The sequence below is a fragment of the Mastacembelus armatus genome, chromosome 1 (assembly GCF_900324485.2).
Source record: "Mastacembelus armatus chromosome 1, fMasArm1.2, whole genome shotgun sequence".
NCBI classification, from domain to species: domain Eukaryota; kingdom Metazoa; phylum Chordata; class Actinopteri; order Synbranchiformes; family Mastacembelidae; genus Mastacembelus; species Mastacembelus armatus.
The window spans coordinates 4,344,158-4,371,954 of NC_046633.1; the positions used below are offsets into that span (position 1 = coordinate 4,344,158).

General features: G+C 39.5%; 1 protein-coding gene across 1 annotated transcript in view; it reads right to left on the reverse strand.

The window, feature by feature from the left end:
• LOC113128200 (protein sidekick-1) overlaps positions 1–27,797 on the reverse strand; it is a 204,195-nt gene that overhangs the window by 33,994 nt on the left and 142,404 nt on the right. The window contains exons 17-26 of the mRNA XM_026303327.1: positions 26,733–26,880; positions 19,401–19,541; positions 16,701–16,882; positions 13,615–13,730; positions 10,328–10,523; positions 9,209–9,307; positions 7,903–8,094; positions 4,897–5,018; positions 4,698–4,810; positions 2,546–2,696 (exon numbers count right to left, since the gene is read on the reverse strand). Coding sequence (XP_026159112.1) covers positions 2,546–2,696; positions 4,698–4,810; positions 4,897–5,018; positions 7,903–8,094; positions 9,209–9,307; positions 10,328–10,523; positions 13,615–13,730; positions 16,701–16,882; positions 19,401–19,541; positions 26,733–26,880 — 1,460 coding nt within the window. The remainder of the gene's footprint in view (positions 1–2,545; positions 2,697–4,697; positions 4,811–4,896; positions 5,019–7,902; positions 8,095–9,208; positions 9,308–10,327; positions 10,524–13,614; positions 13,731–16,700; positions 16,883–19,400; positions 19,542–26,732; positions 26,881–27,797) is intronic.

Below are 27,797 nucleotides of genomic sequence, written 5' to 3' on the forward strand. Positions count from 1 at the left end.
CAAACTCCTGTCAGTTTTTTATGTCTTTTTACATGGAGCCAACTTTGATTCAAAGACTGATGTATGGTGCGACTTTGACACTGTTACACTTCGATCCTGGGGGTCAGCTTGTCTCTATTTTCAAGGTTTTCTGGTGCTTTTTCCACCATTCAAACCTTCTGTGCAGTCTGGGGTCAATTTTCCTCTTCCAGCCACATCCAGAGAGGTTGGCTACAGTCCCATGGACCTTGACCCTCTTAATAATATTAGCAGCTGTGGTCACAGGAACACCCAATGTTTGGAGATGGTGTTGTAGCCTTTACTTTACTGTGAATAGCTAATAGCTTTCTCTTTTCCCTCCTCACACAAGTCTCTTCGGATGGATGGATGGATGGATGGATGGATATAGATAGATAGATAGATAGATAGATAGATAGATAGATAGATAGATAGATAGATAGATAGATAGATAGATAGATAGATAGATAGATGGATCTCTACCTGTATATATATGGCCTTGCTAACTCTTTCTGTTAAGTTATACATTGCATTAAAAGTAAATCTGTCTGTAGAAACCTTCATTGCTATTTTCAGGACAATTTCAATAGAAGATTTTTTAATATTTCATGCACTTTATTCAACAATAGCTTAATAAATGAGGGTCAGTGTGCCAATTCTGAACTGTGCAAGTATCTTATAATGTGTCAGCACTTGGCTACTCTGTGCTGTCACTGCACTTGGTGAAATTAATTAATTTTGACTCAGATTAATGGAAGAAGAACTATCTATACAGAAAAAGAGCCGAAAGGATGATGGAACAAGAAACTAATTTTGGTAAAATTATGAATAATAAAATGATGATAGTAAAACACACAGAACCTTGTTCCTCTTTTAAACAATATGACACAGTTCCCCATACCAAACCTGCAGTGTTGCCCTCAGTGAATTTAAGAGAGTCCTTATAGGAGCATGCATACATTTGGGTAAAGTCATAATGCAGTCTGTGTACACATACACACATTTCACATGCACCAAGATTGGGCAGTGCTCAACAGCAGCAAATCTCTAATTTGAAATGACTTTAAACTATCTCATTTTACATTTGAAGTCTCTTGTTGCTGAACTCTCATTGGTTCCTGGAAATACATTACATCACCTCATCCAAATAAGCCTCAGTAGAAAAGCAATTGCAAAAACACAAGAACCATATCAATCAAGTCCTGTGAAGTAACCAAAACAGTTTTAACTTTTGCAGAATATTTTGAGCTTTGTAGAACACCATGATTCAAACTAATGAGCTTGTTTAAAAAACACAGGTTGAATAAAAGCCATAAAATAAACTGTTATAGCCACTCTGGATAGAATTAGACATTTTTAAGGTTTAGTGCCTCAGAACAAAGGTGCTGACAACATGAGTTGAATATCAAATTTAGGCACCCACAGTAAAAATGCATTTCATAGAATATGTTTTTTAATACAATAGTGTCAAGCTCAAAAGTAAATCCAAAAAATCTTTTACTGTTTTCTCCCCTCTGACATCCCATCTCCTGATTCTTCATCATCCTTATTTCCCCATTTTTTTCACTCTTTGTCATCCATCTTTAACCTGCTTCCACTCTCATTTCCTGGCACCTTTTCTCGTTCTGTTTTTTTCTCACCTCATCCTCTCTACCTGTGACCCATCATGTCATTTTACATTACAGCCACAACCAGCGTCCTCAAATTAAATTAGAGAAAGTTCAGATTGTTCACAGTTTATAATTGCACTGAAGATTTTAACCAATATTGCAGTGGTTGTTCTGTACTGTGCAAGAGATAAGGACGTGAGACACCCAGTCATTTTAAATACCCGTGATTTAGCTCAGCTTAGCATTTAGGAGCCATAATACAGAATGTCACATTAGCTTTATTACCTTTAATATGCAGCTTAGAATAATAGCCTTAGCTAAAACCACTGAGATGGTTCCATTACAGTCACAAACCTAGCATAGCTCAGGCTGGGTGCTAACATGCAGGTAAAATCCCATTAGCATGCTGCACAGGTAGGCCATAGTGCCTCAGTGTCTGTGTCTGATTTGACAGCCTCTTTTTCTCATTCCAGCTCTTAAATGGAAAATACTCTGCTCTCCATTTATGTTATAATAGAAGAGGGGAAAGGGGGAGTGCAAAAGAGAGAGAGGGAAAGAGAGCGGGACGAAGACCAGGAACAAGAGCAAAAAAGAAAAGACAGTAAGGAGAAAATTACATTGCAGTTTGTGCTGCTAGCGGTCTGCGTGGTGAATGGGAAATGTGACAGATTAGTGTTAGCACTGATAACCAGGAGAGACACTGATTACAGGCTGTCAGCCACTCAACCTGTTCAGTTCTCCTGTTGGCAACCATACATGCATGCGAATGTCCACGCACAAACTAATATTAATACAAGCGCAAAGACACAGAGATGCTGAAGCTGAAAGCTGAAAGAAAATCACCATCAGTCCAATTAGCAGTGTTTGAATTAAGTAAAGGGGCAATAAGGATCACATGCTGAATGGTGTAAGATTTGTGTCTTTGTGTGATTCAGTACCTTCCAGTTGAAGCGCAGGCTTGTCTGTGTGGCAGACAGCAGAGTGAGGTTAGAGGGGTGTGTGTCAGGGGCTGCCTGTAAGGTTTGAATCAGCCTGGAGGGGGCGCTCATGGGACTGGAGCCAACGACGTTCACCTGCCGCATTCTGAACCTGGTGAGAAAGAACAGCCAAGCTAAAGATGCATTCCAATGTTTTCTACATAACTTTAGTTTATACTTCAAGACATGTGCTGCTGATCCTGTGGAAACTGAGATATAATAAAAATGATAATATTGTTACAGTGATCCCAAAGGGGCTTGACAGGCTTGGAAACAGCTATTTCTTTCCACAGATTGTCTGTGTTACAAACTGGAAGTGTGTTCATTAGTCAGGGATGATTTCTGTGGATAAAACAGGTCTATTATATAAGTAAGTTAGATGGCACTCCACTGACATGAAGAACATTTGAACAAATAAAGTTAAGTTACTTGTTCTGGGGACTACTGTGCAGCGTGTCAGTACGATTGTTTAGTTCTGTCTAACTCTGGAGATAAATCCTCAACTGTAAGAAAACATAACCCCGATGACCCTGAAGCCCAAAATTAAACATTAATTGGACCAGAGAGCCTGCATTAAAAACCAAATGTGTCAGACCTGGAAAACTGGCCATTTGACGAATAATGCTTCCACATTGCTGTGATATGTTTTTAGAGGCTGACTCATATTTGGGACTTCAGGCTACCTCAGCTTAGCTGCTTCAATTTTGCCTAACGTTTTTTTTCTTTTGATTACCCCATCTTTATGACAGCACCAGGCTAAATGACCAAAGTACCTTTTTAAAACCATCATGGCCAGAAAAGACGGTGACAAATTCGACTTTGGAGTAACATTAACAGGCCTGAACAGTAGGTGTCTAATATTTTCAATTGATTACACAGTGTCATGCAAACTATCAGCATATCTTTTTGAAATACTACAGGTAGGTGGACAGAATGCTGTTGTAGTTGCTTATCATAAAACTAATGTAGACATTACTAACTCTAATGTAAACTATCAAAATATAACATGATAAGACTGTGAGACACCAGACTAAGAGTACAGTACAGACAGTAAGAGTGAAGAAATATAATTGGACTAATTGAGTTTACTTGTAGTAAAGATATTTATGATATTTGTTTATCGGTTACTACACAACTTAAAAATGGAAGAGACTTTGAACAGGCCGCTGATAGGTTGTCTGAAATATCTAAAGATTTAGTTAGAAAAGAAAAAAGGTATTAACTCCAGACCGGTTGACACACACACACACACAGTCATGAGGGAGTGTTTGATGTTTTCTAAATGCATCTATGATTCAGTGTTGCTATGAGTGACACAACAGGTGAGTGTGCAGAGTGCTTGTGAGAGGCTATATACAGGAGTTCTTGTCCCTGTGTTGGGAAATAGAAAGCAGCGTGTAAAGAAGGACTTAAAGTGGGGGATAAGAAATACAGACAAGTACACCACTTCATCTAATGTCCCAGTGGTGTCGCCTGTGACAACATAATCCCTGTGATTGTACAACGTGTGCACGTACACACACTGCAATCCCATTACAGATGAAGGTGGAGACACAAAGATCGAGACGCAGTGACAGACAGACCGACTGATAAATATAGGAGACAGATTGACAAATAGAGAAGAAGAGGGAGGAGATGAAGGGGAAGAGTTGATGATGTTCACGCTGGCGATAGATCAGGTTTGCAAACTGCAGGTTCCTCACAGCCCTTGAGCAGGGATTACAGACACCCATGTCTTCTCCTCTATTTCCTATTCTCCTTGTCTCTTATCCCTTTGTGTCGTTTCTCTTTAATGCTCTCTGCTGCCCTTCCCTCTATCTCATCGCCTTTCTTCTCCCCTCCCCTCCCCTCTCTCCTCCCCTCTAGCTGTTGCTAGTTGCAGGAGGGTAATAAGGATCTGCATGCAGCATCTGTGAAGGTGCTGACAAACAGAAAAGTCTCAGATGGAACTGCCTCTCTGTGTGTCTCTGTGATTTATCTGACTTCACCTAAGTCTTGCAATGCTGCAGAAACTGCTGGAGAGTGAGATGTGTGTGAGCAGGTCTGTGTGTGCGCGCCCGTGTGCATGTTCTTCACTATGTTCTCATGTCGACAGTGTGCGTTTGCTGCTCACCTGTACTGTGTGAATGGAGTGAGATTGGGGATCTCCAGCATGTTTGCATCTGGCTGGTTGTCTTTCTGGTAGACAACTTTCCACGCCTCCTCCTTTCCATCTTCCTTCACTACCTGTTAAAGAGAGACACTGTGTGTTAAATACAGTGCTTTATTTGCTGCTAAGTTTCATGATTAGAAGGCAACACAGACATAGCCACCTGTCCTTCTACAATCCATCGTGATACTGCCGTTTTTCCATCAGAACCGGGGTGGAACCGAAGTGTTGCTGTCCGAGGGCTGATGTTGGAGATGACTAAACTTGAAGGAGCACCAGGAAATTCTAAAGATTCAAAAGAAAGAGAATGATGCTTTACTCAATACTACAAAAAAAAAAAAAAAATCATGACTAAAAACCTTGGGGAATGTCACAGTAAAGTTATTTTGAAGTGATATGCTGTCTATGTTCTGCATTTGTGTCGTTTCAATAATGAGATAAAAACTCTTTGTAATAAAAACCACGTTTACTTGCTGGTGATACAGCAATTGGCTTCTATTTATGAAAAACAGTGTTCTTTTCACACAATAAGAACTGCAGCAAAATTATTTCAAAAGCAATGATCAAAAGAAATAACAGTTTAATACAGAGAATTTCCATGAACTCATGTTGCCAATAATGACTTAAGCACAAAAAAGCTTTGGTGGGCCAAGAAATTGTCTCCAGTCCTTTTTTATATGTCCATGTGTCCATTCTTGGCCATAAAAATGGAAAATAAAAAATTGGTCACAAAAAATGTTAATTTCAATAAAGCCCCGGCATTTATGCTACAGCTGTGTAGCTATCTCAGTAAGTACAATTTATTTCATATCTCCAAGGTCGACAATACAATACAGAGAGATAAATCTGTACACCAGTAGAGGCAAGAGGTGAATTAAATGCACAGTTCACTAAAGTCCATTTAAGGACTATAAATGTCTGAGTAGGCTGCAAGCCTCATAAAGTATGTTTGACCTATTCCTATTCTAACATTGCTCCATTTCCATGGCAATAATGAGTGACATGAAATGGGCAATGTGGCTGACCAGACACAGCGGGGGGGGGGGAGAAGCAGAAAATGTGATGGCATGGCTTTAACATGTTCTGTTTACACCACGCTGTATCTCAATGTCTGTCTGATCAATCAGTATGTACACCTCACCACTTAATAATGTACTAATATGTATATGTACAAAAACCAAGTAGACACAGAGTTTACTCTTTTAAAAGATATAGATGGCATACACATTCATATTTTAAGTTTTCATATATATTTTGCTGTATTTTGCAACATTCCTTTTCTCCCACAAAGAATCTATGTTTTAAATGAAGAATCATTAACTTTAGGCAGCTCTTTCTGTGGCGATAACTTAGACTCGACAGTAACTGTCTTCCTCAACAGGCAAATGGTACATACTTAAAAAGCCGAATGGGAACATATCAATAATTGAAAGCAAGAACAATTGGACATCTCAGAATTCAATTTATGGTATAAAGAAACATTATGGGAAGGAGCCCTTGTCTGCTTTTGTTAACCTTGAATAAATCGCAGTGGAATAATAACATGTTTTAATGCACATTAACCGGAACTAAATATTCCAATGAAAGGCTTTACAGGGCTACCTTTCAAATGCCACACACCACACCATTTATAGCTGTGCCTGAATAGACTTCTTCACTGACAGCTGTTGAATTGAATTGGCATTGGTCTGGCACATGTGACAACTGCTCTGAAAACACAGGCTGAAATCCTGATTTTTTAAATTGTGTCCTAACAATACAACAGCTTGTTTTTGTTAATAATCAAAAACCCTCACCATCAAAAATCATCACAGTCCATTTTGCTCTAAATTGCCTCATTCAATCATAACAAGATCGAGCACTTCAGACCCACTTTTCAACCACTTCTCTTCAGTGTGTTTGGCTAATACTTGGTAACACTGGATGCTGTAAGTGCTCTAGTATGATCTTCTGTAATCCATCCAATTCTCCTGCAGCATCAGAAACATCATATTTGTTGAACATGGCAGAATACAGATCCGTAAAGTCAATGTGTTGAATCAAATGGCGTGCGTTGTAACACATCAGTACACCGGGGCCATCAGAAAGATTTGCAAGAATATCTGAGGGGATTTTTATTGTAAAAACACTATAAAATTACGTAACATGACTGTCTCCAGTTGGCAACAAAGAAATATTTATTCTGGATGCACAGAAGTACATGTGTGCAACAAGAGACAGATTAGAACTATCAGTTACCATTGCTCTGTAAGTGCATGCAGCAAAGTTGTAAGGGTTATAATGAGGAAATGTTGATATCAGCTGCCTTGCTCAGATGAATGACAAATTTCTCCCAACTCCATGAATACATGAATAAATAAATGACAAGAATCTATGCTTGGTGGGTCTCTCTCTTTCTCTCTGCTCATGCTTTAGTTCTTTTTCCTAATCTTCAGTCCTATGTCTTTCCTTCAGTCTTTTGCTTTCATGAATTAATGAGTAACCTCTGACTCTAAGAACTGTCTGTATCTATCTTGCTTTTACTTTTTCTGCCTTTATTCATAAATTAGTAATCAGAAAATGTTAGGACAAAATCCTGCTGCATGAGGTGGGTTTTTCTTCCACTCTCCTACAATTCATCTCTGCTTCTCAGTCCATTTCTGAGTGACTTTGGTCGTCTGTTCTTCGGAGATTGTATTTTCTTGTGTTCTATCTTCTTCCCTCATTATATTTCTCTATCTGCTCTCTCTTCTTCAGTCCTGGTCTTTGATTGTGTCTTGCTCTCTCTACGATAGCTGCATTCCTCCTCTGTGCAGTTAATCAGCACTAATAATGATTTCGACTTGGCATTAGTCTAATCACACAATCTCTTAATGCATGAAAATGCTAGGCGTGCACGGGGAAAACACACACAAAAAAAGCAGGACACTAAAATGTTCACTAAGATGCAGTAAACGACTTCCAGTGTGTGACTGTATGTGAGAGTGTGTGTTGGCTGTGTGGGTGATGATTCATGGATACACAGTAACAGCCACTTATCAGCCTGAGGAAAGACAATGGCATCACAAGAGCTCATCAGTCACATTTGCAGTGCTACACATATATGTACACATGAGCAAAATAATGTTTTAGCATTCAGGCTCACCAGCCTGCATGTGTGTGCGCATGTACTTCTGTGTATTTATTGTACCTGGTGGGACCCCGGTGGAGACGGTGGAGGATGTGACCACTCCCCGTCCTGCGGCAGTGAGCCCTGCCACCTGTAGTGTGTACACTGTGGTGGAGGTGAGGCCGGTCAGCTGGTACTGCAGGGTGGTGTTGGACAGAGAATGCTCCTCACGACTCGACTCTACTCCTGACACTTCCCACCACAACATATAGCCTGTGGGGCGTAGAGCACACGCTGGGTTAAAAAAGGTGAGTATAAACACGAGCAGACATCTACACACAGACAAACACACACACACACACACAGTGAGAGGTACACCGCCAAAAAGGCGGCTGAGATGAGGGAGGGGTAACTACAGTCAAAATCTCTGTCTGTCCCTTTGCATCTTCACAGTCATGTATCACACTCCACCACCTTGAAATGTGTGTGTGTGTGTGTGTGTGTGTGTGTCCACTTGGGTGTTGAGCCCTGGAGAGACTGAATGGTCCCTCATCTGTCTCCCTCCTCACCAGGTGCTGGATGAAAAACAGGTTGAGGAGAAAAGAGTAAATGTGGAAGGTGACCTTGATTGAATAACCATTTTCCCACTCCTCTGAGTGTGTAAGCCGACTGTGCAGGCACTGCAGCCTTGTGCTGTTAGACTGTGATCTTGATGTGTAGGTGCCTGATGAATGTTGAACACAATGCAGCCATGTCAACACTCAGGCACGCACACAATGCAGCGTAATCGCTTAATTCACAGCAGATTGTCGTGTTCACCAGCACCATTGTCTAATAGAGCCATGGATGAGATGAGGCAATACAAAATTGTGTGTGTGTGTGGGGGGGTGGAGTGCCTTGAGGCCTGTGGTGTGCCACACAAACAGCACCCTGGATATTGGGAGGCGTGGGATGAGGGTATGTTTGAGATAACGTGTAAAGACAAGCTGCAGAGAGAAGAGATTAGTTGATGATGAATCAGTTGTACACAAACAGTGTCAGGGGGATGTCTGTGGAAGTCAGACAGAAAAATAAGATACTAAGTGGAGAATACTGAAGAAACTGGATGTTTCATGGTTCCTCCCTCAGTGATGCTTTTACTCACAGTGTATTTGTCCACCTTGATTACCTTTTAATTTGAAGCAATGGTCATGTTATCTCCAATCATTATGTGTTTTACTTTCTGCCAAGAACGTACAAACTCAATTTAATTAAGCTTCTGTCATCACAGCTGCTAATGGGACTGAAAATAACATGGTATTTGATTACGTAGGGAAGATGAAGGCGATAGAGGCCATCAGTGACTGTTTCATTTTCTTTTAGTTACACAAAGATGTACTGCTCTTACCAATGATGATGCCATTCTTATCTTCTGGTTCTGCCCAGCTGACTTTGAGTGACGTGTCCAAGATTTCAGTGAAGCTCAGGTGGCGTACAGGTCCAGGTGCTGAAAAGAAAAAGAAACATACACACACATGGGTATATAATAATGGTTCTATTTTTACTATTTCAACAGTAATCTGACCTGAGACACTATTAGAAAATCACCCCTGCAGACATGGCCACAAACACACATCTCCTGGCCATAGCAGCACATTACCTGCTGCTCTTCAACTTCACACACCACTTCCCAATCACATCTGCATTGACCACCACGCACACACACTCAGGTGCACGCATGGCTGTCGTTTCTCATTTCATCCATGGCTCTCTAACCCCTCTCCCCGCAGAGCGATTAAGCTATTCATCTGAGACATTCAATAACACTCTCAAACCCCCCCCCCCCCCCAACACACACACACACACACACGTGCAAAAAGCTATCATCAAGCAAGAATTACACTCACTGTTAACCCTGCAACACACCCAGCCCCAATCAATACCTGTCTACAGTGGTGTGTACGCATGTGAGTTTGTGTGTGTGTGTGTGTGTGTGTGTGTGTGTGCACATGGACCCTAATATCCCTTTCCCACTTGATAATTGCTGGATGGTAATAATTGCTTGTCTGTCTGCCTATAGGCTCTTGTGTTTATTTGACAGTGTGACTGTGTGCATGTGTCTTGCTACTGGGAGTGGCAGCTATTATGTTTATCCATGGAACAGTAGGCTATAAATATCAGTATGCCTGAAAACATATGAATCAGTTCCCTTTAAAAAGACACAGCTGAGGAAAAATTAAGGTAGGGATTATTGAGGGACGGACGAACAACAATTACTTTAAAAAGATAAATAATAGATAATAATAAAATAAGAGCCTTGGAGAAAACAGGATGTTGGTGTATAGATACTGTGTGCACAGCTGTGTATCACACTGTTCAAAACAGCTGGAAGTATACAACGAGCAAGTCAATACAGTGTTATTATTATTCACTGGAGTGGCTGATAGAGTTCTTTTTCTATTTTGTTCTGGCTTCATTCAAACTAAACTGTGTGTGTGTGTGTGTGTGTGTGTGTGTGTATACTCACTGTCCTCGTGTGTTTGCAGCAGGATGGGCGGGCTGCGCGGGCCGTCTCCAGGTGTTGTGAAGCACAGGGTGGAGCCAAAGTACCAGGTGAATTTCTTGAGTCCGCTGACTAATCCTGTGTGGCGTGAACCAGGATAGTCTGGGGTGATGGTCACAACGGTAACATCCTCTGGAGACTGCTCTGGCCAGACCAGCAGCTGTGTTAGGTGAGAAAGATGGTCATTGTTCTAGGTTACAAATAATGACTCCAACAGCTCACCAATGCACTGAAAATGTCTGATGCAGTTATTTTATTTGTTGTGTATTTCCATTATTTTTGTTTAGTCATTGACTCATCAGCATGAGCTTCAGGCTGCTGAATCTAAATCTTATTATTCAGACTGTGCTGAGACAAAACTTAGTTGTACAAAATGATTGTCTATGTGAATCTTTTCAAATTAGGTTGATACCCAAGGGTTTTTTGTCATTAAGCTTTAAAACTGCTAAATTCCATTTACAAATTCGTCAAAACTGCAAAACAATATTCCTGTTTCTTTTGCCACAGAAAATATATTTGCATTCCAAACATTAAAATTTAAGCATTTGTTTACGTATGAATCTACCACTCAACATAAAATTCTCCCAGCAGGCCATTATCAGACCTAGCAGCATCTGAGGACAAACACTTTGTGTGAATGCCTAATTAAAGGTTAATTTGTTTCTTTTGTGAGCCTTGATTTATATTCAGAACCACAACAATTTAGTTTACGTTATTGCTTTAGCCATTAAAACAAAGAGTGAAGAGCATATACTTACATATTCATAATGAGAGATGAGCCATGGGGAGTACTGCGATATGGTACTTATATTTTTAGTTCCTAGTAAAAAAAATAACTGGCTAAAATGTGAACTCTGAGCCAAGTTTTCATCAGATTTTAATGGTGCAATGGGTGAGTAGTGTGTAAACCAACTTTATTTAAAGACCAGCTAGATATAATAATAAAACTGGAAATGTCTCTTTAATGGCATATTGTTGGTAGCTGTATATTTTCACCTACTGTATTTGTTATCACTATATTGCCAGTAAGGGCTCAGAGCCCATTTGTATGTTTATTTAAACAAGATATTCTTGATTGTTTCCGGTTTCCTCCTGTTCACTCTGCCCAGTAAATGATAACAGCAACCATCTGATATTTTGAAAGGTGAACTCAGTGTCAACTTTTTTCTGTAGTGGCTTTTAACAAGCCAAAACAGAAATTCTGTACTGAGCTGACACTGTGGTTTGGAATTTAGTTTATATTCTTTGCTTAAAGAGCATCTCCCACTATACCTATCAGTAAAATACGAACACATAATATGTTGGTAGCATTTACAAACTTGTTTAGGATATTTCTATTAATACATATGTCTTTTAATGGCTTTATATTTTGTTCATTTCTGAGGCCATTTCTGGGTTGTGATTACAACCCCTGCATAAGACATTTATAAATCAGCTCTTTGTCAAATATTAGGTACTTCTATTTAATAAACTTAAACTTAAAAATAAAACTGCTCACTACAGCTTAAAAATTAAAACATTTCAGAGCTCTATTATTTATTTAGTTCATTCATCGACTCCTTATTCAGTTGATATATTTCATGCCAGTTCACCAAGCTGGGTTTTTGGGTGGTGTTGATGGTAACAGCACAGCCCCCTGACATTCTTTACTATTTCACTTTGAACAGATCTGTGGAATAAGTGCAATAAAAACACACCTGCATTGCAGTGTGTTACCAACTACACACAAAAAAAGAAGCCTTTAAAATTAACACTATAAATGCTGTTCCACTAACCAAGCCTTCAATCAAAAACTCCCACAGCTTTTGTATTAGAAAAAACATTGATACCCACAGACAGAGTGGCTGATTTTCAGTCTGCCTAAAGAGTGGTGTGTACCCACTCTGTCATGGTAAAATAAGTTTTTTTCTGTTGAAATTTATGAGCACAGCGCCGTTTGGGTGCAGTAAAAGAGTGCTGATGTGGCACCCTTGAGCATCTGATGCTAGTCCACTTTTAAAAAGTGCTGGGGAGATTGGTTCTGCTGTTGCTATAGTAACATGTGCGTTACGAACCAGATTGCAATGGAAACCCAAAGTGTACTGAATTACACACATGGTTCAGTGCTGTCCTTAGAAGAACAGGGCCCAGAGGAAGTGTACACTTCGGTACACTGTGGAAAGAGCAGTTTGATCTTTCTGTGTGTTACGACAAAACAATTCACAAAAGTATATATAGTGTATATGTATATATATATATATATATATGTTTAGTGTAAATCCATCTATTGTACCGTAGCTTTTGTGTAGAGGAGCCTTGAGAATTCAGGCAAAACAATGATCTGTTCTTTGCTAGTGGTCTGAAAAACACACCTTTGAGAGTTAGTAAGCATAAAGGGATAGATAGAGGGATGGAGAAATAGATAACACTAGTTTCAAGGAGATGCTAATGGAAGACATCAGAAGTGGCTCTTTTCACTCTGGCAATCAGTTTTGAACTATATTTTTATGGGTATTGTATATAGTCACTGATCTGTGGGGGGATGAAATGAGATGAGGCTTTGCTTGATATCCTCTTTTAATTAATATCATTATCTACTGTCTCCTGTCCAACACAATACACCCAAAGGCACATGTGTAGTAGCACAGGCAGATCCTGGTATATAGAGACAACATCAGAGAGCCACATCAAACAGATGTAAAGCCATTTAGTATTTATCAACCAACAAAGACACTAACCCTCTAACTCTCTAAAACACACTCAAACACACACACAGAACCAGTGACGCACACTAACAATTGTTGCGTCCTCTTTTGTCATGTTAATCGGTTCCTCGGGGGTTGATTGCTACAGTGAAGAATAAATCACATACCAGAACTAGTACGTAGAGATCACTCTCAATATTCAATCCTTTGCCCTCACCCTGCTCCCGATTATTGTACTCAAAGCTTCTTTATTATTATCTCTTATTTGTCTCCAGGCCTTTGCTCCTCTTTTCTCAACACATTCTTCTTTTTCCACGTTTAAGCCTCTCATCTTTTCTATACCTCACCACACTTGACTTAACTAAGTGCATAGGTAAACAAGCACGACGCAATGCATCTTGGGACATGACCTTTGGGTTGAATGTCTGAGAGGTTTTTCATGAACATACAAGCAGAAAATGTCTGTAGGCGTGCTTGAAGATGTCTCTTACTGAGCTGTATAATAATATTTGAACAGTGTTTCTTTCACTTGTAAATTTTAACATATAGACTCATCCAGAGGTTTACCTTGTACCCCTGGTTGATGCCGTTAATGAACTGCTGAGGCGGAGGGTTCCATGTGAAGCGGATGGTAGTTGAGTTGATAGCAACAATTTCCACTTCCTGTGGAGGTGCTGTGGGAACTAAACACAGATACAAATACATAGAATATTTAGTTGCAATGGGTTCAACAAGAGGAAGAGGAAGAGTGCTTAGAGATACCTTAAGTTGGAGAAATAAACAGTTTTCAGTGTTAGAATTTTACTTTCTCAACAATAAGTGGTTTTCTACAGCACCATATTTCAATATTTCATGCTGGGTTTCAGTTCATTTTTTATTATAAATTTCTGCTAAGCTTGCAAAACGTAAATGCCAAACCTACCCTTCTATTCTTTGCTGCAAAATGACCTAATTTCTCAATAAAATTCATTCCATCTTTTATAATTTGCATGTATGTATTTTGCATATTATTACCCTAGGAATGACTAAAAGAGAATGGTGGCTCATGAGAAGATTGGTCAAAATGAAAGCAGCAGAGGCCAGAATATTCTGTCTTTTAGTTACTAGTATCCAAAAGCTCTGGTGTACCTGACGTTAGTACTATCCCCCACTTGGAGAAAAAAGCATTTACTTTCTATTAGTATTTATGCCTTTATTGTACAAGAAACATTCACACCATCCATGTTGCATGGCATGTTACGGTCTACTGTGTGATGAACCACAACTCCCTGGGCCTTCTAGCCCAGCATAATCTCAGCTCAAATATTCAACAATAAAAAGTTCACCAATAAGAATCTGCAGTCAAACTAAACCAGAAAAGTAATAGTTTGCAAAGTCTGTTTGAAGTGTGTATAAACTTGACCAGCGCATTCATCATCCACCGGAGACTGAGACAGAGAAGATAGACTGTCTAGAGATATGATGGGAAATGTCTAACAAGAGAGGCTGTGAAATATGCTGTGTATATTGCAGTGGTTTTTCGTATGAAACGAAGGTTATTTGTTCAATATGAAAAAATAGAGGCTGCCAGGAGGTAATTATGGTAACCAAGGGCCAAACATGTTCTGTTTGTTTCTTTCACACTAGGCACACATTTTTACTTCATTCACTTCAAAATTGAAACGCTGTATCTTAGGTTTAATTTTCTTATTTTTCTTCTTTCTCTGTGTCAGTGTATAAATGTGTTTCTACATGTGGATCTTTATGTTGTATGGAATCTATCAGACTTGCTCGTAAGTGAAAAGAAGAGAGTTCATGATAACATTAAAGTCAGGAACATGAGTGAAACTGGGAAATGTGTGTGTGTGTTTGTAGGCACATGTTATGGTGATTACATTATAAGGGATTTATGCTGATGCTAGAAAGCCACAGAGTGGTGATTTACTGTTGCATGATGGGAATGCCCTTTACAACTTACATTTGAGCCAAAAAGGCCAAATGACACACATAGACACAGCAAAGGGAGAGTACGCACAGTGGAAGGAACAGAGACCGTAACACAAAATTGTAAAAAATGGAAGGCAAGAGATGAGAAGGATGAGAAGACAGAGAGGGAGATGAAAGATTAACAGATATTAAAGATGCTCTCTCCTGCTCTGCCATGCTCACTGCACTCCTGGGGACTGGCTTCTAACCCCTTGCAGCTCACAGCTACAGATAACACACTAAACTCTGTCCTCTGGAGGCAACTTAGTGCGTGAATATGGCTGTATGTCAGAAAGTGGGAAAAGACAAATGTCATCAGAGTCTAAAACTGAGTTCAAACACATTTTCTCAGAGAGAGAAAATGTCCAATCCACTGCAGCCACTCCCCTTCAACCATATTAGAATAATTAATGAGCCCAACTCCCTGTCCTGAGTCTATAAACCTGTCCTGAACTCTTGTAATAATAACAGTAAGTTTTATGTGAACATGTGTATATGTGTGTGTGTGTGTGTGTGAGTGGGGGAAGCTGAGGCCATCTTTAATAATGATGATTTACTATTAGAATAAAAGTCAGGTAGAGAAGAGCACGTGTTTAAAGAAGATTTAGTCCAACAACCACTTCCTCTCGTCTCCCTTTACAATCTTCACTTAAATTCTTCCTTCTTTCACAACCAGTTCATTGATTTATGGTGGAGAGAGCTGAAAGTGTGTTCCTCTGTGCAGCCATATTTATTACAATAAACACACTATTATGCATCATATAATATTTATAGACCATGAACTCCCTCCAGCTCATCCTGCAGCATCCCCACATGCTCCTCGGCCAGATGGGAGATGTAGTCCCTCCAGCATGTCCTGGGTTGCCCCTTGGGTCTTCTCCCAGTTGGTTGAAACTATTAAGCCTTCAAGGGGGTTGCCTCAGGGGGGATTTTACCACAAGTCTGAGCTGCATCTCTTGGCTCCTCTCAGAGCTGAGATCTTCATCCTATTACTTACACTGAAGCCTGCCAGCCTGCAGAGATACCTCATTCAGGCCGCCTGTAAATGTGATCTCAGTCATTTGATTGCTACCCAAATTGATTGCTACATAAAGTGAGAATAGTCTACCTAGTCATGATTATAACCCTTCATAACAGAAGGTCTCAGTGTACTGTGGGTTACACATTTTTACAGGCATGAGAGTCCTCACAATTGCATCAAAGTGTATCATTCTCTGTGGCACCTTATCTCTAAGTTTAAATCATATAGGAAGCTTTTTTTAACTAAAGGTGTGTGTTGGAAGGTGAAATGCATACTCAGGTGCCAATTTTTTAATATTAGTTTAATTAGGTGGAATATAAATGTTCTATAACATTACACATAAAGGTCTAAGTGAATTTGGAGAGCTCAAGAATACATGCCAAACATCCACAACATCCTTTTATTTCTTTTTACAGCTAAAATCTATTATTGAAACTCACAGAGTCCATGAAACAGTGGTGTCCCAGGATTTAAGGACTGAAGGAGCACAGACAAGCTCCTTTTGGGCAGTTAATTACTGCAGTAAGGACATGGGAAGAGAATGTTACTAAAATGTTTACATACAAATACTATATAATATATATTGGCTCATGATTGACATGATGTCTGCATATTTGCTGTGCCCTGCATTAATGAGAAATAAAAATGTGTGAGAATTTTTACTTACCTCCCTGTAGAGTGTACTCGGTGACAGGGCTGCTGTAGATGCCCAGGCCGGCCCCAGTGTACGCAGCCACCTGGATCTGATATTGTGTCCAGATGATCAGATCTTTCAGCAGACAGTAGTTGGTCTCTGGGCTGCTGATGTTTTTCTCCTGGTAGTCCCCTGGCAGCCCTGCCAGACGGTACCTACTCAACATACAAAAAAACCTTGTAAATATGTCAAGTTGCTGAAAAACCAGTGAGGAAAGTTAAAATACACAGACAAATGTATGCATACACCAACAATATTGAGGCTGTAGAGTACACCTTCTATTTATTGTAAGGGTTCTTAGTTCGATCCCTGTTCTCCCTACCCATATTTAGGTGTCCTTGAGCAAAACAAATAACCCCAAGTTGCTCCTGATATATGTATACACATGAACCAAGAAATCTAAGCATCTAGACACGTCTGTCATGAATTAATGTAATGTTGCTGAGGAATCACAACAAAATCCCTAAAAACAATAAAAACCTTCAATGTCAGGTAGACTTCTCTGAATAGTGCACTTTCAAGGCTTTCACTTTAGTACATGCGATATAAATGCCCCTTTAACAGGATATATGACCAGACTAGGCTGGGAGGTGTAATACCACTTAGGTATCGTACATATCTGATGGAGCTTAATGGAGTAATAATCCATGTCAGCGTTTTAATACAGAGCCTATTCACTGTAACAGGAAATTCCAATGTTTCATGGGCTGAGTCAGCCCTCTACCACACATGCATACCATACACACACATACACACACGCACGCACACACACACAAAGGAATACACTCATACACACAAACACAGATACACAAAACGTGGGGGCGCCATAAGCTGACAGGGGATCTCTGTGGTGGAGAGGCGATAACCTCTACCTTCCCTCGCTTCACCTGACACAATAACACTCCCACTGGGGGAGGAGATGGAGTGGGAAGTGAAGGAAGAGAGAAAGCAGAAGTAGAATGAGACAGGAAAAGATCAGGGAGGTAGAGGTGGAAACTCTCTCCTAAGAAGTTGTAATGATAGTTGTAATGAAGTGGAGGCAGATAACATACTGAATCAGGATAAAGACCTGATATCTTCTACTGCAATTATATGCAGATTCATGTGAGGCAGCTGATGACAGTTTGATTACACACAGTATGTCACACTTTAGGTACACATCAAAGTTAACGACAATGGACCAAGGGCAGCCAGAGCATCTGTAAAAAGCTCCCGTGTCTGTGTGTGACAGGGACAGAAAGGGCGAGAGGCAACAGGGAAGGAATACTTCTCGATTATGGGTTATCTTTTCACGTAACTAATGATTCTTGTTTTTATTTTCTCTCATTATTTTCATAATTGTCTAATTTATAAAATGTCAAAAAATAATTTAAAACGGCATACACAATGTTCCTGATTATGTGGCTCTTTCCTTGGCAAATGACTTTGACAAAAAGCTGATTATCATAATTGCTGATAATTCCTAAAGAACATTTTTTATTAATGTAGTTTTATCTTGTGTACAGTTACCTGAGCTCATATGGATGATACCAAGAAACTTTTTCACTACAACCTCAGAGTAGTTACATTCTTAAGCCATCATAATGCTTCATGGTAAAGTGATAACACCAAAGCAAACAACAATATAAAATCCTGCTGCAGAACAATGATATGATATGCATTTGCAGGTTATATGTTATCAGCCAACTTAGAGAGATTTATTATATCTTGATATACTGATGTTGGTGTCCTTCTTTTGGCAGCTCCTTCTTTTTCTAAGCACCAGCATGACATCTTTAACATTTATATTATTCAGCACTACACTGAGGCTTTGCAACAATATCATATTGTATTATTACATTAGATTTTTGTTCTATACACTGCATAGAGGCCTTGCTTCTGGAGTTGTTATCAATAAAGACACTGGTATTCTTTGTAAAAATAACAATGTTCTATATTTAAAACACCGTCCCAGTAATAAATGAGTATTTGTATTTATAATTTTTAAATAGCCCATATACAAATAAAATAGATATTTTGTAAGTAACTTTGTCATCTTCTGAAGAACAACAGACATTTTTGAACATTTTGTGAAAAGTCTTCAGAAAACGTGACACAGTGTATGTTTCATGTTTGTAATGATGCTGTTTCTATATTTCTCACACACAAACACACTGTAGCAGCACGGCTGTCACTGCAGTGCTGTTGTCACTGCCATTGTAGTCTTCTTCTGACATGGGAGCAGGAGATCATTCTGAAAATAGCCTTTAAGTAGGGTATAATACCTGCGCTAGTGTACGTTATGTAAAGGATAATATCAGACACGTTGTAAGAGTTTCTGTTGCAGAAAAGATCTGAAGCACACACAGTATGTAAGAAGTGTCTGATCCCAGGCCACAGAAGTATTTAAAACAGTTACATTTTGCGGCTGATTTAATTTCTAATGTAACTGCCGCAATAACCAATATTCACCTCTGAAGTCGTGTTAGGATGAACTTTGTGGGAGTAAAACACACAGTATAGTGTCAAGCACCAGTCCAGCTGGTTAATGTGTTAGCAAGTAGCTCAAAAGAAGTTTACCAACTACCTTATATAACACTCACCTACCAATCAATCAATGCCAAGAATTTTCAGCAGCAAGGCTATGAAGCTAAACAGGTATGTGTGTATATGTTTCTGAGTGTGTATGCGTACCTGAGTACATAACCGCGGAGCACTCCGTTCAGCTGGGGTTCCGGTGGAGGCTGCCACTGGACCATGATAGACTGATTTGTTCGCCCACTAGCCACAATATTCTTCGGAGGAGCACTGGGTGCCTCCTCTCTCAGCATCAATCTAACACACAGAGACACACACACACACACACAGAAAGAAAGGGAGGAAGAGAGACAAATGATTTTTATTAAGTTTATTACTTGTCTTGTAATGAGAAGACACAAAATTTGTCCTTTTCACTGGGCGTCCAAACACATCACTTATATGGACAATTTGCACAGGAACAGTACATTAGGTAAGTAGGCTCAAAGGGAATTGTATTGTAATTCTCATTCCAGACTATCTTCATTGTGGGTCAGACTGTCTTCAAACAAATGATCATGTTTGTCACTGGAGAGTCACAACACAGAGTTAGAACTCATCATCTCACAGCTCAAGCAGCTCTGATGAATTCTTATTGAAATCTGTGCTCATCACTCTCATCCCTCTTTCTCCTGGTGTATCTTACAATTTCATTTAATACATTTGTTTTTCATCTCTGGCTATATTGTTCATTTATTCCACACAAACCACCGCTGCTGCTGCTGATGGGCCGTTTAACGCATTGTTTCCAGTGCACCAGAGGATTCCTCCTGGGATGATCGAGCTGACACTGGGTGTTTAAAACAACAAATGTAAAAGTGTTCACGAACTTGTATGAGTTGGGTCGCTATTGTGTTTTATTCACTGGAAGCTCAGAACAACAACTGGGCATTTACTGTCTCAACATCGCAGATCAGATGTTTATATCCTGTTTTATTTCTCTCTATTGAACTTGAGGTTTTCTTATTTATTCTCCAGCTATCTCTCTGTGGGTAGATTTTATTTCTACCCTGGCCCTACCACAATATCCCCAGCAGACCAGCCATTCAGTGTGACAGCAACAAAAAGTTAAATCACAATATTAGTAGAGAATGAGGAAAGAGCTTGTCTTTTTATTTCCATCGGGATAGTATGATCCTTCACTCTCTCTGCCCTCTTCCTCCCTCTACTGTCTCTCCGAACCTCTTTCCCATCTTTCTTTGACATTTTGAACTACATCTCCATTTTTTCTCCCTACTGTGCAAACTTTAACCTTTTATCCATCATGTCCTTTGGCCTCAATTATTTCATCCTTCTGTCTTTTACCCATATTTTTCCCTCCTCTTCTACTCTGTTACCCTCCCTCCCTTTGCAGCCCCAATCGTGATTAAACCTGCCTGCCCTCTCATGGTTGGTAAAGCACACAGACTGAGCTGGTGAGGCTCTGGCATTACTGTAAGCAGCTCAGCTAACGTAACCAGAGCCATATCTGCTCACATGCACACACGCATGTATATATATAGATATATATATATATATTTCTGTATATATAGACAAATTCCTCCCAGCTTAAGACGGTCTAATATAACCGATGGTCTTTTCCCTTCCATAGATTAGGTCTAGAGATTTACATTACCTTCTCCCTCCAAACCCTTCACTTCCTCTCTGTGCCCCATCTCTTTTTGAATGATTCTCTATGAGCTATTGAGACATTAGTTGTGGGTTTGCTCTCTGTATTTGTGTGTCTGAATCTGTAAGTGACAATAAATGTGTGTGCTTACCTATATATGTGTGTGTGAAAACAGGGGTGTGAAAGCTGTTAGCTAGAGAGTTGCGCAGACGGATATATGGCACAGACCAGTGGTTTTACAGCTGTGCTGTTACTTCCATTAGGTTAGGCACTGTCAGACAGCACCAGGTGCTGCAAGCATACACGTGTACACACTCACATACACACATAGGCTAATGGGCCTTGTATGAATGAGATGGGCATTAGTGTAGCCATCTGGAAATTGGATATATATATAATCCTGAACTATGCCACTGCTTTTGACTGAAATTGATGATATACATTAATACATATACACAAACGCATGCTACATAAACACTGACACACCCATGCAGTGCTGAACACATGCGGTCATCACCTCAAATAAAACATACACACAAATGCACACTGACACACTTTTAATTGACAGCAAAACACCTTATGAATTGACTTAATTCCTGCCCAACCTTTTACAAGTAAATATTACAAAATTAATTTCACACTGATTAAATATACAAACACCCCTCCTCCCACACACACACACACACACATCACTTTACATTCACACAAACACCTACAAGCATTCACAACCAACACCCATACATGTACTGCAACTATACAAAACAAACACAGCCCATAGCTTTGCCTGGATGCTGTGTGACACACTTTCTCTGTCCCTTGTTATTAAGGAAAAGAGGACGTTTTCTGCAGATGTTTTCTGTTAAAGTGACTAAAACTGAGAGGAGGCATGCATTTTGTGAGTCCCTTTGCTGTGGGAATTAGGAAAAGTTTTTTCTGTGTCATTCTCCACAGTTTAATGCCCACTGGCTCTCTCACAAAATCCACAAAGACACAGACTCTGAAATTTAATGTTGTTACCGGGATGTTAAATTTCCCTCTATTCAAACAGGATAGTAAAATTTAGGTCCAGCAAAAAAGTCAAAAAAAAAAAAAAAAATCAAAACCACATATGAACAGAGGAATAAAAAGAAATAAAAAATAAAAAAGGAAGAGAGAGCAATCAGATGTGACATGGTTGTTACAACCAGCTGAATAGATGAGTTTATTTTCTTGTTTGACATTTTAAGTCTTGTCTCCTTTAAATGTTGTGATGTTTTGCCCAAGGCTAAAACTGCACAAATGGAGGAGGGTGACACACTAAAGAGACTCTGTCGGGGAAATAAAGAGACTTTGTGCATATTCTATCCATCCATCCATTTTCCATACCCGCTTATTCCTTAACCAGGGTCACAGGGATCTGCTGGAGCATATCCCAGCTCTCTTTGGGTGAAAGGCAGGGGTCCACCCTGGACAGGTCACCAGTCCATCACAGGGCCACATAGAGACAAACAACCTCACACACCCATAAATGTTCATATTCTCACAGTGAATCAAAAATATATGTAGCTATGGCGCACATACCTACCCTACTTCCTTTAGACACAAAGTACACAATACTGGTAATCACAGCTATACTTTTGTCTGTGTTTGTATACACACATGATTATGTGTGGTGTGGGGGGACACTGATGCCCTGCATCAAGACAAGAGGTCCATCAGTTGATCAGTTAGGCTAATTTAGGGCTGATTAGAGCCTTCAGAAAATACAAGTAATCAATGGATGTAAGCTGCAGTTACAGCTGATTACGGTCCATGTTGGTAAAAATAAAGACACATCTTGAAGAAATTGGCACTCAGTGTTTCCAAGGTAGTGTTTTATAGTCTAAGATCAACACAGAAGTTCTGAGTGGAAAATTTCTATGTAGAAAACTTGCCACCACCACATCCTTTAACATTTTGTGTCTATTACCACATAGCCGTCAGCTGAAACAAATTATTCATTATGTTTGAACATTTTTATTAAGCTCAGTTTATTGAAGAAATTTTCATCACATCAGTTTACAACTTGTGATGACTGTTTATGTAAGACTAATAGATGTCTGATTTGAGCCATGTCAGAGTGATCCAGTAGCTGGTAATGTCAATCGGACGGTCCATTGATAAATTCTTTATGTGCAATGCCATGACGGTGTGTCCGAACCGTCATGGAGGACTTTGGTCCTCATGACAACTGTGGTATTAATTCAAATGTCTTAACAAACTATAATACAGATTCTCATGAACCTTTGTGCATACGTTCACGTTAAATTTAGGATGCGCTGTAATCACTTTAGTGATCTCTAAACTCCACTTGTGACATGATTTAGTCAAAATGTGTTATAATTTAATTTATCACTAAATTTATGACCTGCAAACAGACTGTACTTCCATGAGCCTCGGGTGTACTTTGTGCTTATAACTAATTTGGATGCTAAGATAGTGAACATGCTAAAAATTATACCTCTTACCTGCTACAGAGACTACCAAGAATATACATCTTAAACATGGCTGAAGATTCATTTTAATCGTAAGCTGATCACAACTGTACAAAATGCCACTTTAATCCATGACTGTCATTAATTGATTCTTATCTGCTTTTATCATTTTCTGGTACATGTATTTTTGATTTTAGTTTGAAGTCTAATTATCTTAATACTAAGATCACTTGAAGAGCACAGTGGGGATGCTGGTCTATTCATGTGCATGGAAACAAAGCCTGATCTGTTTGCATGTTAATTAAATAACCCTAGTGAATAATAATAAAGGAATAATTACTCTAATACTAAATTATTACAAAATAAATTATAGTCTTTTTAACTCTTTTACATTAAATGTATTTTATAAATTTGTATTAAGGTTGAAGTGTAAAGCCGAATTGCTCTTTACTGTAAGCCCAACAAACTAATTTTGAATTGAATTCAGTGTGGTTTATAATTTCACATGCCTAATATGTCAAGGTACAAAACATCAGGCTTTTGTGCTCTGTAAATGGATCGTAATGCCCTCCAATGCCTCATTTTAGGAGAAGGTCAATAGTTATAAAAAGCTAAAGCAAACAGAAATGTTCAAGTACGTTAGACATTTTGTCTCAGTTCAGTGATTTTGCTTTAGATTTACTGGTTCTTTTGGCCATTGTTACACAATGTAAGATAATCACTTTTACCCTGTAAGACAGAATATAAAGATCACACACACATATATAATTTATTTAAGGCAAGTTGAGGCTGATGCATAGTTATACACAGGGACAGCTGTAGTTGTACTATAAGCTGCTGGTTAATATCTCTTCATCAAAAAGTTCACTACCAACAGGGTTGATGCAGCATATGCACACACAGCAAGAAATGACTAATGCCTACATTTCTACTACATTTTCTGTGGCTTTTAATAACAAAGGACACACAGAACATTTAAGGACTAACTTTGTTAACAGTGTTACCTGGCAGAACCATTTCCACTGCAACCCCCCACCCCCCTCTCTGCCTTGTCGTGTAATGTAAATAAATCATTTGCTATGCATTAGGCACCTTCAGCAAGGCAGCGGCCACCGCTAAACACAGATATATAATTCATGATTTGTTGGTGGAAAGCTCAAATCTCCTGTAAATTGTTCCTCATGATGCTCCCAAGGCACTAATTTGTCTGTAATATGCCTGTGAGTGCAACAGAAAGAAACAGCATTAAAGTCTGATATATTTTGGTTCTGACTGAACAGCTGGAATAAAAAAACAAGAGGAAAAAGCAAAGAGAAGTGAGACAGAAGCTTTAAAGTTCTCATTATGAATGGAATTCAATAAATTTATGCATAATCTGTCTTTCTTCTCTTAATGCTTCCTCTTTCAAGATGGTAATGGTGTGAGTTTAGGTCAGAGTAACTCTCTCTGTGTGTGACACTCCAGATGGTATAATTGGTTTCTTCAAGTGACGGTCTACATTTCGAAGTAAGGATGCTTTAAGCACATTCAATCATATAACCTTTACTGGAAGTGCATCACTCCGGACATGTTTTCCTAGTGTCACTGTCCTTGGGAGCTCACTTGAATAAGGAGCACCAACAGAAGAAAGGCATGGTAACAAAATGAGAAAAGAAGAAGAAAGTATAAATTAGTGCTGTTATAATAAAGATTCTAATCACGATGAGAACCAAATGGGAGAGTGCAGAAGCAGCTGCAAGTTCAAACTTTAATAAGCGCTTTTTGTCATCAATATTACAAGCTGCTTCTTCGCTCTCTGTCCTGTTACCACACTCCATCCATATTACTGCATTTTGTCATGCTTCTCATTTGGCGCCTAGAGCTGCTGCAGACTATTTTCCTCTGCCTCACCCTCCATGCGTGTCAGGTCCAGCACGCGCCTTGGCATCTGCAATGGCCCACGTGCGTGTCTTATATCAGGCAAACGTCCAGCAGATGAAAAGCAAAGTGCATGTGGTTTTGTATGAGACAAACACTGAAGAAGAGACCTATTCATCTACCCTGATACACTGACCGGTGATGACTTGTCTTACTGCCAGTCTTTCATTTTGAAAGGATCAATTGGATCTATTCTCCAGGGCCTCTAACAACCAACTTTGGACTGTGGACTAGGTAGCAGAATGGCTATTGAACACAAACAATACACTGGTGGATGCAGAAGAAGAGAGGAACAGCAAGGAGAAGAGTAATGACAGACAATAAGCAGAAGAGGATAAGTGAGAAAGATTTTGAATAAAAGGGAGAGAATGATTCAGCACAGATAAAAGGATGATAGAAAATAGAAGAGCTACAAGCTGAGGGGAAGGAAACTGAAAGGAGACTGTAATCTGAGGTGTGTGAATACGTGAAGGCAATGTGCACAGCTGCTGGTGTTGCTGAGAGTCTATTTGGCAAAACTACAAATGGCATCTGCCTGTGGTCAGTCTCTTCAGCCATACAAAACAATGTTTGTGTGTATGCATGTGTCTACTTTAAAAACACACGGCCACATCTGTTGTTTTTGTGCACAAGTTTCAGAGCTTTGGTGCATGTGTGTACACAGGGACAAAATTGTTAGGAGGCTTGCCACACCTCCTCCAACCCTTTTATACCCTATCCACTTCCATCAGTGCTAAGGCATTATAATTACCTCCATTAGTGTTTCCTCTTGGGATAAACATGCAAACACACACACATATATGAACATAAAGCACCAGCACAGCAAGCCATTTACTTCTCACGCCAAATCACACTCTCTCTTTTACACACACTGACGCACACAGACACGCAGAACAGTTAATTTCATAATTTTTTGCTGCTTAGTTCACCATGAGCAGTGGAAGGAGACTGGCAGAGAAATACACACACACATATACACGAAGACATGTACAGCATGAATGTGATGAGTATAAATTGCTCATTGCGAAGGCAATGGATTCTAAACAAAAAAGGCTGCGCTCTTCATCCTCGCTTTGTTAGAGTCTGTTTCATCCACATTCTGAATCCCATGTTTCTATTCATGCTCATGGTAACAAACACACTATCGCACACAGTCACACATTAGATACACAAATTAGAGTGTGGGTGGGTGAACACACTGTAGAAAGGTTTCAGTTTATTCACTCCCAGTTTGTGTAAGACAGTGTGACCAAGTCTATTACACAGAGATGCAAGAGGAAAAAAAAACTCTATTTCACACAAATCATAGGATGTTCAACATAAAAAATTGGATTCATTTTGTTAAGAAGTAGTGTGTAGTGTAGAAGTATTGTGACATATGTGTTTAATAAAGCTCTTAGTGGTGTGACTGTGTCTCCCCAATGTGTGGCAAGGACTAAGTGTCTCTGAATGTACATATTTTGCTCTCACCTCTGAGTCTCTGCGCTGTACTGACCCCTGCCCACTTGATTGACAGCACAAAGTCTGAACTGATAGGTCCTGGCAGGCGTGAGCCCGCCCACTGATACCTCAGTGACTGCAGGATCGACCTCTGATAGGTAGACCTTCCATGGAGAGTCTAGACAGAAGGCACAAAGATTAGAGGCTGATAATATCTGGCTGAGGCAAGACAAACAGAGACATGGGGACACTAAGGACCCATAAATCAAAAAGAAGAGGGGGGAAATAGATAAAAAGAAGAAAGCATTGACGCTAGAAAGAAATGAGGGTAAGCTGGAGGGAATTATAAAAGAAAAAGTACCATAGGATGCAAGAAGTTTGCAGGGATTAATAAAGATGCACAGATGCTGCTGTATATTAATGCAAGCTTATTTTTCAGTCTTTCTCCTGAAGATACAACAGACAGATGTACTGTTATTATCACAACAACCACATGTGTTTCTGTGCAAGTGAAAAGGAAATGTCTACGCCATTTTAAGCAAGCCTAGAGACTGTATTACAGCCCGTGTTTGACAAAAAACACACTGTATTTATAGAGGCCCATTTCTCTCTAAAATACAATCTAAAACATCTAATATATGAAACGTAGACAGCCACTCACACACACAGTGTAATCAGTGTGTGCAAAACTCCCATCCATTACTCACTGTCTGCATTCAGTCTTCACTTAAATTGACATTTAGGCTCTCTGGATTCCTCATCTTTCTCTTGATCTCTCCCTGTTTCTGTCCCTCACCACGTTTTCTTTAGTCTCTCTCATAATAACACATATTTTTTTTCATTATCTTAGTATATTTCTGTAGAAGCTACAGAATGGCTGTTGATATGGTGAAAGCAGAAAAGTTAGTTACGTTTTTAGTGTCTCCCTAAAAGTTATCAGAATGAAGATTACCTTAAAATGTCAAACTACATTAACATTTGACATTTGTCCATTAGTCCAGCTTGCCTGGCTTGTTTGCCAAGTGCTTAGCTCTGCATGTAACTCTGCCTGTACCCACTCCATCCCATCTCTTTAGCTTACAGCAGGTGTAAGAG